Genomic DNA, 20,778 nt, shown 5'->3' with positions numbered 1-20,778 from the left:
ACAAGAAATTCAGAGTGAGCATGGCTGAGAGGGATTTCAAAGAGAATCAGGCTGAGTTAATGATCTATTTCACCATGTAAGTGTATTTGTGAGAGCCCTATTTGCTGCTGCTAAGATCCCTCACACGGCAGTGGCAGCCATGCCATCATGAAGAGGGCTACACAGAACAAGAGAAGACAGAGAAGACACTGGGACTCACAATTGTGCATGTATATGGACTTTGAAGCAAGAATGTACTCGTGGTCCCATAGCTTAAATATAGCCAAAGATTCTGATTTCCCAACAGTCTTGGCTACGAATGATGGAAAATTCAGGATCATAACTTCCTGCTTGTTTCTAAAACGTATTCTTTGGGTTGAGATGAGGGGATACATCAGCCCCCTGAAAAATATCTTCTGTAATCTTGGTCTGTACGTAGTGTTTCTGTTACAGTTAGGACAGTGAGGGCACTTGGTAGATGAGCTGCTGACAAGTAGATTTAATGTCTGTTTCATAAGTTGACCACTTCTGACAAAGGGGAAGAGGGAAACTTAATTTGGCATGGCGTGCATGCCTGCATCATCCCAATCCTCCAATCTGGTGCTGCCTAAAAGCTTATTTTGGTGGGTATAGTGTCCTGGAATGACACAGAACTAGAACTGCTGGGATGTCAAAAAAACTTCCAAAACCAGCTTAATCAAATAAAACCAGCTGACCTATGGAGATGTGAAATACACATTTAGAAACACTCAGAGCTGGAATGTGGGTGAGGCTAAGTACAAGAATGCCAGGGTGATGTGAATATCTAACAACAACATGAATATCACCAATAAGGACATTTATAAATAACAGTATTTTTATTTTTAAATTACTCTGAATTTCTAAATCTCTTAAAATATTAACTCAGGACTCCTAAATTCACTGAGATAGTTACCTAAGGATTGTTAAGCTTATTTTTACTGCTGGGGAAACTGAGGCAGAGAGGTTCAGTGACTTACCCAAGGCCACAGAGGGAGTCACTGTCAGAGCCGGGATTAGAGCTCAGGAGTTTCTGGCTCCCAGTCCCAAGCTCAGACCACTAGACCATGGCCTCAGGACATTTCCAGCTGGTCTTCAGTCTAAAAAAAAGTAAATTCTCAAGTATGTTACAAATATGTAACATATGTATATATTTATTTTTAGTTTGAAAGTAGTATGAATGAGAACACATTGCTTGTAAGTCAGTGATGAAAAGCAAACCTGTATATTTTATCTGAGTTACCTTTATCATACATATATGTATGATAAAGTTCTTCAGAAAAGTCTTGATTTAAATCACAGCCGATACAAATAGCCATTGTATTTTTCAGAGTAAGGAACAAATTGCCTTTCCAACCCAGCCAGCATGTCATTTATATTAATAGTGAGGAATGCTAAGTTGCTCTGTGTGTAAGTAAACTCTATTAAGAAAGTCACATCCCTCGGTGAAGCTAGATCCTTAGTAAATTTTACTAGCTAAGCACTGAGCTCCATGTCAGAGTAATTACACCTTTTATCCACTGTGAGCTCTCTCTTAGATTCTTCATACTCCTTAATTTCCCACTTCAGCTAATTTAGCAGTAAAATCACAAAGGTTTTAAAAGGTTAGCTACTGAGGAACTGGCGCATGAATGTTCTGTTAAGCTCCATGCATTGAAATCACATCATGTAGAAGGAGGACTTAATTAAGTAACAATTAGGTAGCGATGGATCATTGACAACAAATATACACTTTGGTTCTAAAATTAATCTCCCCTGTAAATCCAATACTTTGTGCATTTTCTCATCTATATGCTGGCAAGTTTTGTACTTGAAATATAAAATGGACAGGCCCTTCAGCAATATCTTTAAAAAAAAGGCACATCTTCTGGCACTACTGAAACTACATACTATTTTAAAAAATCATATAGCTTATTTTTTTTAAAAAAGAATTGAAAGATTAATGAGAATAGCAAAAGGAGAAGAAATTTTTAAGATAGCTGATTTCAAAGTCACTGTAAGAACATTTGTTATATGAAAGTACTTAGTATGTTGAAAGTGCTAACAATTGTGTAGAATTCTCTTGCTATCTTCTTTTACAATTTGCCATATTATTTCCTTGTATTGACAGTCACCTGCTTAATACAGAGATTGGCAGTTAGCCCAGTCAATCCTCAATCCTAAAAGCCTCTTAGCAGATGAAAAATCTTTGGTTCATTCACACCTTGTAGAAAGGATGACAGGGCAGAAGTGACATCCAGATCCATTTAGAGTATACTTTGAGTCTGATTTTCCTTTGCTTTGCTCCTTGTGCAGTCATTTATAGCTGTGCAAAGGGAGCACAAAATGGATATAAAACACTGCTACACCTGTGAGGAGATAATTCTGTTTTGGTTGCATTATTCCAAAAGTGATCAAAAAAAGTGTCAGGCAGTGAAAAAATCTGGCACTGCACAGAAAGTCTAAACAATTTTGACAGAAAGCATGAAGTAGCAGCAGTGCTTTCCAAACAATTTACAGAAATCACACTTTTGCTTTGGAGCGATGGGTATTTTCATTTGCTATTTGTTTGGTATTTTAATAGAAAAAATACTAAATATTAAACTAATATAAGGAAAACAAATCCTATTTCTTCCTTTTTTTGGTAGAAACATACTGAACTGCAAGTCCTAAAGTATATTCTCACATAAGAAGGAACTCATGTCCTACACAAGATCTCCACTAGTTCTGCCTTTCCACATGCTACTTCTAAACCCAGTACTTCAAAAGCTACATTTCTATACAACCTTCTAGAATCAATGTGAAAGTGCTATTATGGCAACAGCTGGTCTCAGTCCATCAGAGTTCAATACTGTTCTGGGTTATTACAGGTAGCAAATTATTGTCTCAGCATTTACCAAACAGCGACATCTCTGCTCTATCATCTACCACCACTATGATAATGCGAGCCCTACTGCCAAGTATCTTCAAGAAACAAACTAATATTAGCAGAAAAGACCTGCAAATATGAGATTAAAAAATGTGTGTTAACAAAATTGATAGTTAACAAATTAAGGACCTAATCTGGCTGTCCCCGGAGATGTGGTCAAGAATTATTTCTACTTAATAACAGAAATTTAGTGTATAATAATTAATTCAATATGTTTGGAGATTTATTTTCTCATACTCTCTGGTGGCCATTTTTCCGGCCCTTCCCAGCCAAAAATCCTTCCCATTACACTTAGATGCCATGATGGGCCTGGTAACTCAGGTGTGTTGATTAGGAGCCAAAACAGAAACTACTTGACTGCATCAGCAGCTGTTGACCTAAGAGTACTGCTACAGTAACTAATGTCTCTTGCTGTTTCTGTTGGAAAATTTCTTTCCTTTCAATCACAGTCATGCAATTCATAGAGTCACCTAAGACAGTTCCCAAACCTATTCTCCAAAGCTTTCCTTACCCTTCAACCAAGTGACTAAAGAACAAATGAACTTTTTAAAAATTTTATTTTGTTAATATTTTAGTAATACAGTCCTAGAGTTTAGGGTTTCTTGGGATTTTTTTTTCCCGCCCTTTCCCCTTCTGCATTCAGAGCTTCTTTAAGTATTCTGAGTTGCTAGTCTGGCTTGACTGAAAAGTACTGTGTGTTTGTTGTGTGTCTGCATGTGTGATACCAACTGTTGAAGGCTGCTTGATGTTAGATGAGGGTTTATGCTTAGAGCTGTTCTACACTTGGCTCTCTGGCAGAATCTCTCCTCACCAATGACAATGATGTCTCTGTGTGGGGGAGAGTCTGTTTTATATATATTACACTTGCCACGGCCTTAATTTCACTGATGGAGCATGATTATGATTTCATTTACGTTAATCAAAATCATGAGTCATACCATTCATGTCAACAGCATTGAAGAGCTATACAGACAAGTAAGAGTTCAGAATCAGGCATCTGGTGTGATCTGAAAGGATATCTGAATCACTTCATTAAAGATAGATACTGAAGGATAGATCCTCTGCTTACTTTGCATTAGAAATAAAATAATTAGCATAAAACATCAAATAAAGAACTATATGACAGCTGGCAATGTGTCACAGTACATGGCTTTTCTGTTTACCTCAGATACAGAAAATACCCCAGAATTAATGAGATTTAAGACAATATTTCAAGCAGGACAAAGCTACCATATTATGTCTCCTTGCCCTTGGAAGTTAGCGTTAATCTTTCAAAAACTTATTTCTTTCCTGTGTTTTTCTATGTCACTTTCACGTAACTTGAATGCAAAAGATCTAAAGGCAAACGATATTTAAGTAAGACCTCAGAGATTAAGTTTTATAGCCCTGTCCATTATGAATACTATGTCTGGTAAATACAGGAGCATCAAAACGGTGATCACAATTCATAAAGTTTGTTTTGCAGATATCTAATAAAGCATTATAGATTCTTCATTCTTTTTAAAAAAAGTGAAAAACATGTCAATTTCCCAAAATATAGGCATTCTAAAGCAATAAAAGATTTTGTACTGGTGTCTGCCGCCTGCTTAGACAAAGAAATTTTGTAGGGGATGATTTGCCTTAATTTAGTCCTCATTGATAAGTACTTTCAAGACTAAATATTCTTGAAATTGCAGTTATTTAAATTACACTCAAGCTCCACGTAAATCTAAAAAAAGATTATTGGAGGGGATCATTTCAAAAAGTCTAGCAAGCTATCAGAATATTGCTTTAATATATCTCTTCAGATTTTTTCCATTTTTGAAGTCAAAGTACTATTGGTATTTGAGAACATTTTCTAGGCCCTAGAAACAATTACTGTCATATGTACTCTCAGCTTCCCTACAAGCACATGCCCCAAGACACCAAATCAGAGAGTCGAGGGGTTTATCAACAAACCAGGACCAAAAGAAAGCTGAAAGTAGGGATCTTTTACTATGTTCTTTATAGGTCTCAATGATTATCTCACTGAAAACTAAATACCTATCTGTGCAACTTGCTTTTCCAGTACAGTGGGAATCGTAAAAACATTTTCTCCCCAATTCCCAATGAAAACTTTCTTTTCACCCTGCTAGACCATATGTTCAGTTTTATACCCTACACTTCTTGTACAGTGAAGCAATAAGATACTGTCTTCAGGCTGAATACAAATGTTAGTCAAACCACTGGTGCCTTTTAAGAAAACCTTGATATAATTTCCACTCTTAGTAACTGTGGGAATTACACATTTTTCTTGTCTTTGTGATAACATTGCTGTATATTTCAGTAAGCACACTTGGGCACATAGCTTAATTATAAGGTAACAGATTTTTCATATCTGTGCTGAGAAACAATTAGAAATCTCATTCTTTGTTTTTCGACAAACTAAAGTGAACTAGAAGCTAAAGAAATATAGAACAGAGAAGTGACCTACCGTGGTTGTCTTTATCCGTCCTCCTGGTTGTGTACAGGTCCAGCCTGATTTATTGATTAGCAAATCACAGCCTTCTCCTTCTAAACATGGAAGCATTTCACACCACTGTTTTGTTTTGATAATTCGTGCTATGGAACAGAAAAGAAAAAAAAAAGAAAAAAAAAACACAACCAAAACCAATTGGCAGGAGAATTCACGTTTCACTTATCTCTAAACAGTTTCTCATTTGAGTTGTCTATTTTCATCATCTGATAACACAGCCATAGGTTATGATGTAGACAGCCCTAGGCAATTTAGAAAATTATTTACAACACCTGCTGTACCAACAAATTTCATAATAAAAATAGAACTTAAAAACCAACAATAAAACAAAAGACAGCTCTGTTGTAAATCAAAAGAACACAAAAGTTATCTAATTTTCTAATCCCATGTTCCTCCCCTTGGGGGAGCTAACAACTGAAGACTTACTATCCTAACCAATCATTATGGTAGCCTAAAAGTAACCTATGACTGTGATCCATTGTGTTATTCCATATAAACCTAAGCAGACACTCTGTACCATGAAGTGCTTACAGTGTAAATAGACATGAGACAGAGAGCAGAGAGAACAAAGCTATAATAAACAGGTACAGGGGGCAACATAATGACAGCAATTGTGAAACTCTGTTATAGTTGCAATGGTAGGGACAGGAATTAGGAACATAAGGGCAGGTATCGAATGAAGTAAAGGTTGGGAAATCATGGGGAAGGGGACAGTAAGCCAAGAGAAAAGACTGGAACAAGCACTCTATTACTCTATTTCTACAAGTGAAAGGAAGTCTAGTTAGGAACTAACTGTCTGAAAGGTGGTATATTGTGTGCTTTGCAGCTCCTCTTAATAGTTGTATCTCTGGTAAGCTTGTTCTGCAAAATTTCCTCAAGGTAACACAGCAAGCAGTCTTGGAACAACAGAGTTCTGACTGCATTAAAATAGATGCAGATGAGTTGTAGGGAGAAATTTTTCTTCAAGGCAGGGAGAAAAAGGCCATCTAATTCCTGTAGACTTCTTTCTGGATTATAATACTACTTCTTCTGTGTTCATCTCTGTAGTATCTGGGTTCCTTCTCTTCCTTTTTATAGAATATTAAGCAATATGACTAATATCCAGTATTTTGTTATTCTTTCACTCTCCCCTGTAGGCAAAATTGTATGGTGGAGTGTTAGTTTGGGATACTTGGTATAAAATACACATACAAAGATGCACTCACTTGCATGGTGCCATATACACATGCTAAATAAGGCAAGGCCCTTCAAGGAATCTATCTTTTGCTCAGACTGTAAAGCTCACAGTCCACCAAAAATGGTCCTCAGTTCCTTCAGATATCATCTCAGCAATCCTGGGCTAGACTATAAGAAGGCTTCACCACCTCAATTTGTACATAAGTGTTCTAGGATTCAAGGGCAGAACAAGTTCCACCTACAAGGACACAAATCGTGTCTTCCTCTATGTTGATGTGTGACATCAATACACACAATATATCTTCAACAGTCATGAACCCAATAAAGAGAGAACTACAGGAGAAATACTTAGCAAGATAAGCATACAAGAAGCTATGATGTTCCCAACTAATTTTGGATCTAAGGAGATTAAAAGTGTGTATTTACACCCAGTGGCAGTTGCAGCTCTTTATGCTCATCTGAATGTGTGATTCAGCCTCCCTATACCCTTGACTTCTTCTGTATGGAACCACTTAAAAATACAATTCCCAGTGCTACTGGATCATCGAAAGAAATAGAAGTGTAATTTAAAGTCTTTTAATAAAATCCTTTCCAATATTTTGACATGAAACAACTTGTGTCCTCAGTCCCGGAACAATTGTTGGTAAGCTCTTGCAATATAACAAATGCTGATTTCTTTCAGTGGCAGCTAAATCTGAAATTCATATTAATATTTTTGTTATAAAAACCACTTTAGCTCCCAAAAGTCTACAAAGGAATTTGCACTGTTCATTAGGCAATATATATATTGCTGGAGGAATGATTCCCAAACAATTTTCATAACTACGATTTTTTGAAGTGAATCCACTGAAGTTTTAAAGCACACAGTATACAGAAATCTGGATTGTGCTTGGAGTCCATAGGTACTGCTCTACTGAGAAGTGGATCATATCAGTTGACAAGGCTAACGTCTCCTACTGAACAGATAACAGACTAATCCTTTCTGAGTGAAGACATGTATCCAGTTGCAAGCTTTACAGAAAAAGCTCAGTAAAATGTTAGCACCAAATCTCGCCTATTTGCACGCATATATTTTGTAATTCACCTATCAAAGTGGCTGTTTCTATGATATCAATGTTTCAACAATACGAATGATCAATGAAAGACTGAATTGGCAGTTGAACTGAAAAATATGTACTAGATTGCCTCTACAATCTCAGGAGGTTTTCTTGGAAACAGAATTTGAACTAATCTTTAAAAAAAAATCCCCTGTGAATTACTCTCAGTGTTTGCTTGGTTGCTATCCCAGAATGCAGCTATCAGTAGTATCACAAAGATATAGAGTCCTTGCTCTGGGTATTGGTTATACCCACACAAATTTAGAACATATCACGAGTAAGTCTAAAACCTTTCTTTGTAAAGTGTATAGACTAACTCATGCATTTAAGCCTTGAGAATCAGAACTACTTCTTTTGCAGGGAAAAACTACTCAGTTCATATGGTTTAAAGCAAAGCAGTATCAAAATGCTTTATTAATTTATTAATGACACATAACCAGCTGCAGTGGAGGATCAATACCAGTAATACAAAAAAAGGTAAACACTAGTACTAGACACAAAATGTTCATAAACACTTGGAAATTCCCAAATGCCCCCTCAGAACCGATTCCAAACTCTCCCAACACGCACACATCCACAGTTCTCCCCATCCTCCCTGCGGCAGCCCCCTGGCGGGTCCCCGAGTGGCAGCACCCACTCCCCTGCCCAGCCCTTCCCTCCTGGGTCTCTGCCCCGTTGTGGATCTTCACAGCTGCTCTACCCGGCTTTTCAACCTGACCCTCGCTTTGTCTCAAAAGCCGCACAAACACACACGCTCTCACTTTCCCGTCTCAACAGGCCTTGTTTTCTGGGCCATTTGCCAAAAGCAGCCAGCAGCGCACCCTCACACTTGGGTATAAATCGACGTCTATACAGACACATTGCTCTGTTACACACAGGAGGTCACAGTTGCAAAAGGGAGGCCATACTTGTGCCTGTAGAATTACATCTATTTTTGCATTTTCACTTTTCAGTTTGTCCATTATAGTAGAGTTATCACAGTGAAGCTAAATATATAATATGGGGAGGGAGCAAAATATACAACAATTTTACCAGCATAACATCAAGAATTCTATCAGTAATTGAAACTGAGTTACACTAGTCAAAGCAAAGGAACACAATGTATTTCCTGAGGCAGTATAGTTGCCTTTTTACTGTGTGTATTCACCAGGGGTAAAATTCAGCCCTCCGCAGACGAGACAGCAAAAAGCCTATCAGATTCTTCAAATCTACTCCAAGCTCCATTATAAAGAATTAAGTGGCACTTAAATGATACATAGGCTTTGTTCAGACCTTCTGCAAAGAACTGAATTTCATCTTAAGAATCTGAGCTGACACTACTTTGCATCTCCTAAGAAGGGCTGCGCCCCTTCACTTAAACTGAAGTTAATAGGAACTGACGGTGGTGAGCACACGGTAGAATTGCTTCCCTGGGTAATACCATTTGAACTGGAGAACAAATGGAGTCTATTCAAGGGTTTTTCATGGAAACAGTTCTGAGGTGTTACAGGCAGGAGGATGTTATATCAACATGACACCAAGCTACCACTGAGATGTTATTAGCTGTTTTGTAAGATGGAGCGATTTGCAACAGATTTCCAGTTATTATTAAAAATAAAGTCCCTATTAGTGATCAGTATAGTCCAATTTAGGATTGCTCAACTGAGTAGTGTTTCAGAACACCACTGACTATTTTCTGCTAAATACTGCAACTAGATATTTTGTCACTAAGCTTCTCACCTGGTTTAACATTATATATATATTTTCCATAGAAAACAAGGTTTCTTTTCTATACTTTCTTTTCCCATATTCACTCTACATTCAGGCAGTTATCAATTGCTGCATCTTTAGTCAACCTCATAACTGAAAATCATGAACTTTTTATGATGGTAAAAAAATGAGATAAATCTTGTTCAGCAGCAGTAAATGCAAAAACTTAACAGCCCTCTAAAATATGTTGGATTAAAACATTTAGATCCTTATAGTTTGTTTTCTCATACTTTTTTATAAATGTTGGAGAATGAACTTGGAAATAAAAGCAAAAATTTATTTATTTTTATTTTTCATCAAATAATAACACTTTTCCTTTTTTCTTCTTCCATTTTTTTCCTTTTTCCATTTTTTTTCAGCTTGCTCCAACCGTTCTTTCCTCTGCTTGATTCAGTACATATACACTATCTACCTATCAAAGATCCCCAAACACTTTGAAGAACTTACTATGTTTAGCTAGTTTACCTATGACTGGTAAATGTTGTTCATTGTCCCCATTTTTTACAGAGGTTAATCAGCTCGACCAAGGTCACAACAAAAATTTGTTGCAGAGCTGGAAACAAAACCTCCGAATTCTTAGTGGTCGCCAGTCTGGAGACCTTTCTCTGTCCCATTTTCCTTCGGGAAGAGAATATACTTTAACACACATATATAAGAAATTAAACAACAACAAATATGCAAAGTAATAGGCTTTAAAAAACATATATTAGTTAAATTGCAGCAGTAGGAAAGAGGCCAACAAAAACACAAACTGAATCACAGTACTGTAATAAGACGTTGTAATCATGAACTGTCTTTAGAGCAGCAATTTGACTGTAATACTGTATAAGCCACAAACATTAATCTATTTTACTATACAACAAGGGAACATCACAAACCTTGGATACCTTTTACAGCAGTCATTCTGCTCCACTTAAAAAATTGGAAGTAGTGCGAATTCACAAAGAGTTTGCTCTTCTCAATTATTTATAGGGCAGCGAGACCAAAGACTATTTAGTTCTAAGAACAGCAATATAGTGATGTCTAGACACCCATTTTATCATTTAGCTCTTGCTGTCAAGATTGGGAGGGATACTTGAGCTGAAGTTGAGAAATATATGGAAAAAAGTGATCTCCTGTGGGCTACAGAGAGGCTAAAAATTGAGAGGAGGTAACTAGATGAAGAGTGAAAGGCTGAATGACAGGGCAGAGGCCTTTCCTACATCTGACCCCAATCATAGCTCCAGTAAAGGATAAATCTTATTGCAGCCCCAGGGCTGAGAAGAGACCTTCAATATTGACCTGTTTCCTGAAAAGGAATGAAACTCTTGGTTTACCATAAACAGTGCAGATTGCACCGTTCACAAGGTATATTTGAGAGAAGCAGGATAATATACAGGAGACGATCTCCAAATTATGCAGTTATCTATATCATCCCAAAATAGGACTGCCTAAGGGCCCTCCTGCCAGTTACATGAATGGTCCCAAGGAATTCAGCTGGAGTGTAAGAGGTTGTTGGATTAAGCTATGCGAATACAGGAATTTAGTAAATCACAGCAGCATAGGTTTCACTTTAAAGCTACTGCATTTAGCAAAGCATCCAGGCATCTGTTTAATTTTAAGAAGGTACCTAATGTTTTGCTGAATCTTCATAAGAATCTGTAAAATAAATATACACTGATGGTTTAAGAGGGAGAAAGTCCAAAGTTATTCTACAAATCAGAAATTATTATTAATACATAATAAATCCACGGAACACAAGACAGGGGATAAAAAACCCACAAAAAATAAACAAACAAATAAAAAGCAAACAAAAGCTGAAGTATAATCCAGATTCTAGGAGCACTCTCATGAAATTCAATAGCTCTTATCTTCTTTCCTGCTTGTGTCTCCAAATAGCTGAATTTCCTCATTACAATGCCTCAAACAATAATAAATAAACAATGAAAATAAGTATACGAGAGTAAATGCACAGGAACACAAGATATCTGACCTTTTTGTACTGTAGAAACGAGCATGCATTTACATGGCCTCTCTCTTTGAAAACCTCAATACTATGTGACTCAATGACCTAGTGACAGGTATTTTAGATTTGTCTACATCCAGATGCTCAAATATTTGTATGACAGAATCACTACCCTAAAATGGAAAGTGTCCTACAAATCAGCTTCACGGTGAACTTATGTCTGTTTCCTTTTTAATTTTCAAGGGCCAGTTTTCTTCTAATTGCTCTCATTCGAGATTGTAATATATCTCCACATTTGTTCTCAACCCCTTAGCCTTTCACTGGCAACTACCACAATTGCTTACATGGAAAAGTAATACAGCAAATATAACACCTATTTTTCAACTACTTATAAAGCAACCTAACAAAACCAAAAACAAACAAACAAACAAAAAGCAGTATCATTTACCCACTCTTACAGGGCCACAACAAGCACCCTGACAGTCATAATAAATACAGATAAAATCTACACATCAGACCTTATTTAGGTGCAATACATGTGCTTACAGCCTCTTCTAAGTTGGTGGTTTCAAACTACATATTAAAATGCCAATGCTTTAAATAGGCCCACAACTTTGCCCAGGATTTCAGCACTTTCCTGAATATCCACAGATGTACATATGCACTGGTTTGAACCTGTGAACGATCTAGTGCTTCATTGTCTGTGGGTAGTTAGCATTTGCCATCTAATAAGACATGCTAATTGAACACCTGCCCCTAGAGAATGCCTTTGTCAGGACTCAGTGTCTTTTGTTTCTGTCCCCTGCTGTTCTGCTCTGCTGTATTCAATTAGTGTGCTGGAAGCAAAGTAAAAATTACTAAAAATCTGATCTGTGATATGCCAGCAAAGAACCCTTCAGAGATCAGGTTTTCATCACATTTCACTTTGCTGCCAGCACATCGAGAACAGCAAATTTAACTGGAGAGGGACAACAATTTCAGACCCCAAGAAAAGATCTGAAGGATAGAGACAAGGGAGAGATATAACGGAAAATAATAAGAAAACAGATAACAGAAAAAAGGAAAATAAAGACTAAGGCAGGAAAGAGAAAGGAAGGAAAAACAGGACAAAGCCCAGCTATATGTAGTAGCTACTGAAGCAGATGGATAAGGTCAAAAACTTGCACAACTCTTTCAGTGGAGTCTTTAAGACAATGTCAGTAAGTGAAAGCCGAAGACCAGAACTGTTTGGGTTTTTTTCTCTTAAGTACACCAATTTCAGTCTTCCTGATATGAGCAGAGTACTGCAGTGGAAGACAAGATTCACTGTGGTTAAAAAAAGAAAGAACTGGGCAGATATTCATCACCTTCCCTCTGTTATGCAAGGAAGGCTGGGCAGCTGTGGAAGTGGGACTCCAAGAACTCCCAGCTACGAAGTGGGTGAACATTTCAAGGTAACCACTGAGTAGACAGCAAAGCCGGAATTTAAAGGCGGAAGCCGCAGTAGGAATAAAATATGCGCTGGGTTATATGGTAAAGAGTGATGAGTGCCATGGAAAGAAGCTGGGAATAAAACATTATGAGGATGGTAGTAGAAAAGGAGTAAACAGTGTCAGGAAGGCTATACATTAACCTTATTACAAGTGTCTGAAAACAGACTGAACCTCTGAGTGTGAACACCCACAGATATGGGTGACAAAGGATTCCTGGACACTTCACCCTGTCTGCAGCTTCACATTTCACTGCACAATACCTGATTCTGTACTCAGGAAACACATGCTAAAATGATGGCCAAGGATCAAAGTTCTTCTTGGCATGTTAGGTATGGAGCGTTCATATATCCCGGCTTACTAGGCACGTTTAATGAACTCTGCACACGCTAAGTTAGAGGGAAAAAAAAAAGCGCATCCCTCATTTGACAACTGTTTTCGCATGGACAAAGCAGTGAGAATCAGAGTGTGAGATTCCATGTGCACAAGAACTGATATCTGTTAGTCTTTAATCTTTTTAAAGCTATTTCTATGAATTTTAGTTAATGTTGTCCATGTGCATTCGAAGGACAACCATTCAGCAAAGTGGTTCCACTCTGGCCCTCGTTGCTTTTGGTACTTTCCAAGTCCAGTGTCAGCATGTACACTGCTGCTGTGACATAGTGGTGACATTTTATTGTGCACTGAAAAAGATAATAATTCAGCTGTTCTCAAGTTCATGGGGCTTCCTTTGTCAACAACCACAGCAATGGGAAACTTTGCCCTCCTTTTGTCACATATGTAAGAACAGAACATGGAAGCAAATTGAGCTGAAATGAGCTCAATGACTCGCACAGAAGGAGACAAATGGCTGCTGTTATGAGAACAATTAAAAGTATTAAAAAGGGAAACTCAGCAACAAGGCTGTACTTATCCCATACCCCCTGTGACTTCCTCCTATTTCACATGACTAGATGTTGCATTACAGTAAACTGTATGCTCTTTGGGGTAAGTGTGTGACTTTGTGTTTTGATCAAACAGTAAAAATAGGCTATGCTTATGCTGGGGATTTTAACACAAATCAATGCTACATGAATGAAAATTAAGGAAAAAAAATAAAAAATGAGTGAAACAGGTGAAAACAAAGGGAAAGGTAGACAACTATACAGTATCACCTTGCACACTGAGAACGAAATTAATCTAACCACTTGTGATTCTTTTGAAACTTGTGTTCATAAATATTACTTTGTCAGTGCTCCAGGAAACTTGCCATAGTGAAGCGTAATGTTGACCTTTAGATAGCTTGGAAACTGGCCTTTTCTCATGACTTCTGCTTTCATTAGCCAGTGTTTGACCAACAAAGAAATAAATGTGTTAAAATACAGCACAGATCTAAGGTTATGCAACAAACACTGAACTGGTATGCTGTTCATGGAAAAATCTGATATAGGTGGATGTGTTATATCTTGACTGCACAGTCACTCACATACCTTGTCAGACAGCAGTTTGACATCATAACTATGTGAACATGATTTCTGACTGACAGATGGAGTTACGTGGGGTTTTTTTAATGTAGCTTTTCATATATACATAAAATATTACTGTTCCTTACCTAAAACTTACATGATCATTTTTTCTCCTTTTTGTACTTAATTAAAAGGCAACACCTTGTCTCAAAACTTAGGAAAGCTTTCTCTGTATATACCTCAGTATTTGGCAAAAAAAAATAAAAAATTACAAATGACTGCCTTATATTTATATAAGGTTTCTCTTTTTAATTTGTTTTTATAATGTTGTATGTAATATCAGGAGACAGATATCTTAAAAAGACAAATAATGCAATTCATCTCCAAGACTCATCTAATGCCTGGATGTATTTACCTTGTGTATGTAATACACAGAGGAATTGATTTTCAAAGATTCATCAGATTCTACTTCATAAAAATTCTTCAGATGTTTTATGTAGTAAATACACTACAGTTCAGAAGGAGCTCTATAATAGAAATAGTCACTGATTAGAAGGAATAGTCTTTCTTCACCTAACAGGCAATATTTTATTTATTGGAACACATTCAGAAAATCTATGAACAGCCACAGAAGGTATTTTAAAGGCCAAGACCCTCCCTGTCTCCTTCACCATCAGAAATTATAATTTGACATTTTCAAAATTATTTCTGTGAAATCAGACTAGAGGGATTGGTCACAGGGTGAAAAAGAGGGAAATGCTGCCTCTTTCCTAGGGCAGGCAATGCACGGGTCATTGTGTTTGCAAGCAGGAGTCCTGTTCCCTGTCAAAAGCAGCACACGGGAGGTTAGTTGGGCCAAAGGACAGTAATAGCGCAGAAAATATACTTTGATTTCCTTTTTTTAAACTATGAATTCTGAAAATAAGGTGCCGTAAGCACTTATGGTTCTGCAGCAACTGCTCACATTGTTAAAAATCAGACAGCCAGACACAAAAGAGCTGACCAGGACAGGTCACTGAGAGTTAAAGCTACTCTTTTGTATTGCAGTCCTTTACAGGAAACATGATGGACTCATAGATTTTAGCAACAGAAACAAACAGTTACACTAATCTGATCTGATCTTTATGAAGGCCATAAAATTTAATCCAGCAAATTCTGTAATAATCTCAGCAATTTCTGGTTGAAATATCTTTTAGAAACATCCAGTACCGATTATCAGAGAATCCTTATATTTCTACAGACTCTTTAGGCCACTTACACAATTCAATAGCAAAGGCAAAACTCCTCAGTTCTATAGATTTTAGTATTATTTCTATGGGACTCCTATTTAACTCTCACAGGAGTATATCTGGCTTGCCTTACTAAACTCTAAACAATTGAGTGGTCTGCTGTCAGCTATAAGGTCATGTCCCTGATAAAACACTCAGTGCTCCTACAGGTTAATCGTCTAAATTTTAAGTCTCTTGTTGTTGCTTTTATTTCTTTAATTTTATTTTACATTGAAAAGTACCTTAAGCGAAATAAAAGAAACTGCATATCAACGCGGACACAAACAAGAGTTTAAAACCCTACAAACTTAGCTTCATTTAGTCTGTAATCTTAGCTTTTAAAGATGCTGATGGAAGCAAATTAGAATATTCCACCTGCAGGAATTTCATTGCTTTCTTTTAACAGCAACTGTCTGCAAATGAGCTTTCTCAATGAACTCCTGCTTTATAGAAGCAATGGGGAAACATTATTGGAAATATCTATATTGTGTAACACTACAAACAGTACAAGTTCGCAGTCCTGACTCAGGCAAAACTTGCAATAGGTTTCTTGAGGGTTCTTCTCAACAAAGCTCTTTTTGACTGAGTCCGCAGCTTGGAAATAGCCCCTTGCAGATTAAGAAAACACAACTGCTATTAATAGTTCTCTACGCCTCTCTTAAGTACAATATTGAACTACTTAAGTGTGCATACAGTCTCACCATTTTAAACATACCAAAATAAAATAATCTACAAGAGATCTTCTCAGGGAAGCTTCACACATTTTCTATACATTCACATAGCAGATTTAAAAATGGCTCTTTAAATTATCCCTGTATGCATAACTATATAAGCACTTATGTATGCATGTATCAATGCATCTACTGTATTAGGAATAAAAGTTGCTGTCACCACTCCTCCGCAATGTTTTATCTCTAGTCAGCAGATATCCTGCCCAACCACTGTAGTCATGTGGAAATAAAGAAATAATTTTTATTAAATTGTAGAATAATGTGCATGCTTTCTACTGTCGGACTGAAGAAACACTTTCATAACTTCACCTGTGTTCAAAAGTTCAGAGCCTATTTACATGCCCTAGTTGCTGGAAAATTAAATACTGAATTTACAACACACTAGCCACTCTTCACTAACTCTGCTTTTTACAACTTGAGGTGTACTTCTGTTAGCGCATTTCTCATCAATATACATTACCTGCTGCTTTTATAAACAGTTTTCCATGCCTGAGCAAGTTTGTTTAAAGATAGATCAGGTATCCCTATCTGTAAAATTTGTAGCATGTAGATTAAATCCAAGGAGAGGGCTAGTCAGGGCATTGGCTTTCTGGCCATAGGTAGGAAAATGGTCACAGAGTTTTTTTTTAATTCCTCTCTGTTCAAGAACAGAATTATGTATATTTTTGTTGTAAACAGAAGATTATTCAGATACCTTATGTCACTAACACCAAATTCTGTATCCTAGAATAATCTGCAAATTCCTAAATTTTGGCTAGACAAGTGACTGTATCTTACGAAGATTTCTAAGTTCACCAACTGTAAAATATTCAAGATAAGCGAGAATCATTTCATGAAAATAGGCATAATAGCCTGATAATATGGAGATTGGCGTTTTTCACCAGATGGACTAGAAGGCACTTCAGCCTGCTGAAAATGTATGCCTCATCCTCGATTAACTTGTGACAGAGGCATGTCTAACACAGACACACACACACATACAAGTTTGCCAGCAAATTCTTCAGCAGTTTCACTCTGATATAAATGTCTTTTTTTTTGTCTTGGTTTTACAAATTTGTAGTGCAATTTACAGCTTCAGTATTGTTTTTATTATATGTATAGTCTTCACTACTTGAATCTGTGCAACCCATTCAAAAACAGACTGCAAAATGCCAAAGACTTTCTTTCACTTCCAGTCCTGCTTAAGTTTTCTTTGTGGCACTGCTCATCTGAATCATTGCCTGTTTCTTGCTTACAAAACATTCATATTCAAAGCACCATTAGCACAATAGCAATTAACAAAGAGCCTTTTATGCAAACGTGCTACAACTTCATCACACACACCCTTTACAGGAAAAAGGTCTTTTCTTTCCAGTATCAGTGAAGCACTCATGCCATGTGAAAAGAATGCTCCCTTTCAGTGCAGAGGGGACATGACTGTGCCTTATGTGAATCTACTGTATGTATAACTGAGGGGAGGACTAGGTGACCTAAAAAAAAAAAAAAATCTTTCTCATCTCTAACCTCTGTGGAAGTTCACGGTATCAGGAATTGCATATTAACAACCAGATGCAGGATTTTGTGTGGAAAGGGCAGAGTGCTTCCCCAGGACGTTTTTCTGATTTTTTCCCTGCTGTTAAGGATAAGAAAAACACTTTTAGGTTTGCCACAAGTATAATTGACAAAACACAGAAAGGACAGTGTTTACACTTGAGTCATTTACAGAAGTCAGTCCTAAAAATATTGCTAACACAGAGCAGTAAGTAAGAAGGACAGAGGATCTGCAGCTACATCACAGGAGAAACTGGTGGATTTTGTTGCCTATATTACATCAAATTGCCACACTGGCACCAAGACAAACACTAGCGGTTCCCCATGAGGTAAGACTGTTCCTTTATTCTGTAGGTGTCACAATCATATTAATTAGAGAAGAACAAGAGAAAATTGAAATGTTTTATACTTCCTCCTAATAATAATTTAGGGGCAATTCTACAAGGCAAAAAAAGTGAGCAGCACAGAGTAGGTCAGAAAAACACAGAACACAAACCTGTTTGCAATAATGGCATATAAGCAATATCAAGGTATTTTACAGTAATATAAAGATGTAGGATAGATATGAGAATCTAACAGCCCAAAAAACATCTTCAATATCTGATAGTCACAATATTTCCTAATACCTGAACTACACAGCTTTGGGACATCTTAATAAACTTGATCGTTTCATAACAGCTGTAACATTGTCTAGAATGTTTTATCCCGAGTTCCTACCAGCACAACAGACACTGGTAAAACAAGAAACAAAAAAGAAACGACCCCTCAAAGGCTCTTGTGTGCCTTTATTTCACACTGAATAAGCAGGCACAGTACAGCCTGCTGCTAAGCTTTTCCTTACCAGTTGGTCAAAACATGGATAGACTCTTGGTTACAGCTCCTAATGTGTTGATCAACTGACCCAGAATAACAAAGGCTAAGGGTAAGCAACACAGAAATGACTATACTGGATCAGACCTGAATCCGTTTAGTCTAAGATCCTGTCTCTGCGAGTAGGCAGAGGGATGTGTAAGAACTCTGCACCAGCCAGCTGCCTTTATTTCTGTATGTTCTAGCAAGAACTGTTCCAAGAAGAAATAATATACTCAGATTTATTTTTCCACATTCTTTCAGTTACTGCTTTGCAAGCTGTTGATTGAGGGGCAAAGGGTGGAAATTGTACATCTCTGAGGAACAATTAGCTTCTTTGTTGATCCCCTGAGGTGTACTGTAAGCCATAATACCATAAATTATCCCAAGAAGAATTTGTCATAATAAATATAAATTGATAGCATTAAAAAATGATCATGCATTTGTACTTAAAAATGCCTTTTTTTAAATTTTAAAGGATTGCGCATTGCCAGTTTGTGGGGGAAAAAAAAAAGTATAATTTTTTCCATAGCAATACAGAAAGCTTTCTATTTGCATGACACATTAATCACAGAAAAATTAAGGACACAGAAAAACAAATATGATAAATCACATACCCTTTTGCCTGATATATAATTCAGCATCAGGATTGTATACATCATTAACTACTGTGTTTGCCATTAATACTTCAGAAAAATGTGTGAACATACAGCTGCATCGTAAAGCTGTTAAAAAAGAAAACTGTCTTTAATTTTTCCTGCTTCACCTTCCTCTACCAATTATATGAAAATCAACCATACTGTATACCTTTCCATGCCTAAAACGCACACAAAAAATTTGCTATATGATAGAATCTGCAAGGTTTGCTATTCACTGACAGTACTGCCTGCCTGAGAATAGGTATGCCATACATACATACACATTATTCTCCCCCTGCCCCCGATAGAAAATCTTTCATGACTTGCTAAGCCACTATTCTGTTCCATCCAGCCTCTCACACAGCACTCAGCCGTGCTGGACCCAGGTGCCTCTCAGCAGGGGGTGAGCCACGTGACTCCCTTGCATCACATGTTCCCTCACTCCCCTGGGCAAAAAGTCTATATACTCAAGGTTTTGTTCAGCATTTTGTTGTTGTTCTTTTTCTTAATGTGCATATATATGTTAGGCAAAGCAACTCAATGAAACAAATCCTGTACTTAAGAGTGGAAGGTGCTGAGTCTTGCCCTTAGCTCTTTGGAAAATTTATTTCAGCCTAAGTCAGGCCATTGACTGTTTTCCTTAGCACAGCCACATGCCAAATGAGGCTGCCAAATGCACTCTCATTCCTGCCCACTCTTGTAAATAAAAAAATGTTTAATTATATTAACTTCAAGACACTTCTCCAAACATCTATCCTCTCAACCATAGCAGCTTTCAAAATAATTCTCAATTTTCTAAAGAAATCACATTCATCTCCAGAAATTCCTAAATATACCCCATGTTTCAGGCATCTTGAAAGCTCTGTCTGCACAGATTATTTTATTTGGATTCACTGCTTCGGAAGAAAGAGCATGACTGCTCTCATCAGGCTCTCTAGCACCCAGCCCTAGTAATAGACAATTTTAAAGAAAAAAACACATGTATGTTAATAACACACAGTGATAACACTGGAAAGATGAAAGTAAAATAGTAAAAAAAATCTGGATCTTAACATCCAGCTTTGCACTGGGTTACTCCACTTGGGGTGCTAGTGGTCTATCACATTATTTAACAGAGAGGAACTGCCTTAAAGAACTTTTTAAAGTCTACATATTTTTTTCTGATTCTGTTAAAAAACAAAAGCAGACACAAACAAACAACAACAAAAACAAATAACAAAACTCACTTGGAACAGACTCATATCCTTTAGTATGTTCTTTTAATCCTATAATTTCATATATTTTTATGTATTTCATGCATAGATCATGACAATTATTCATGCATGCAAGTGTAGTATATTTATTATAGAAAATGTGTAGCCTCTGCCTTGTCTCAATAGATTCATAGGGACCATACACTTTAGATGAATAACACGATAGCAGTTCTGGCATTCAGAACATCTCCTAAACCTGCACCCCCTTCCTTCCTCTTTTGTGAGCACG

At 37.0% G+C, this 20,778-nt stretch overlaps 1 protein-coding gene across 1 annotated transcript in view; it reads right to left on the bottom strand.

The window, feature by feature from the left end:
• Positions 1–1,070: 1,070 nt before the first annotated feature.
• TAFA5 (TAFA chemokine like family member 5) overlaps positions 1,071–20,778 on the bottom strand; it is a 341,506-nt gene continuing 321,798 nt past the window's right edge. Inside the window, exons 3-4 of the mRNA XM_065658379.1 lie at positions 5,358–5,485; positions 1,071–1,097 (exon numbers count right to left, since the gene is read on the bottom strand). Of these exons, the coding sequence (XP_065514451.1) occupies positions 1,071–1,097; positions 5,358–5,485 (155 nt within the window). The remainder of the gene's footprint in view (positions 1,098–5,357; positions 5,486–20,778) is intronic.

The sequence above is a fragment of the Caloenas nicobarica genome, chromosome 1 (genome assembly GCF_036013445.1).
Source record: "Caloenas nicobarica isolate bCalNic1 chromosome 1, bCalNic1.hap1, whole genome shotgun sequence".
In the NCBI taxonomy this organism is placed as follows: Eukaryota; Metazoa; Chordata; class Aves; order Columbiformes; family Columbidae; genus Caloenas; species Caloenas nicobarica.
Note: the sequence above shows the minus strand (reverse complement) of the source record. Positions and strands in the feature narration are given on the sequence as shown.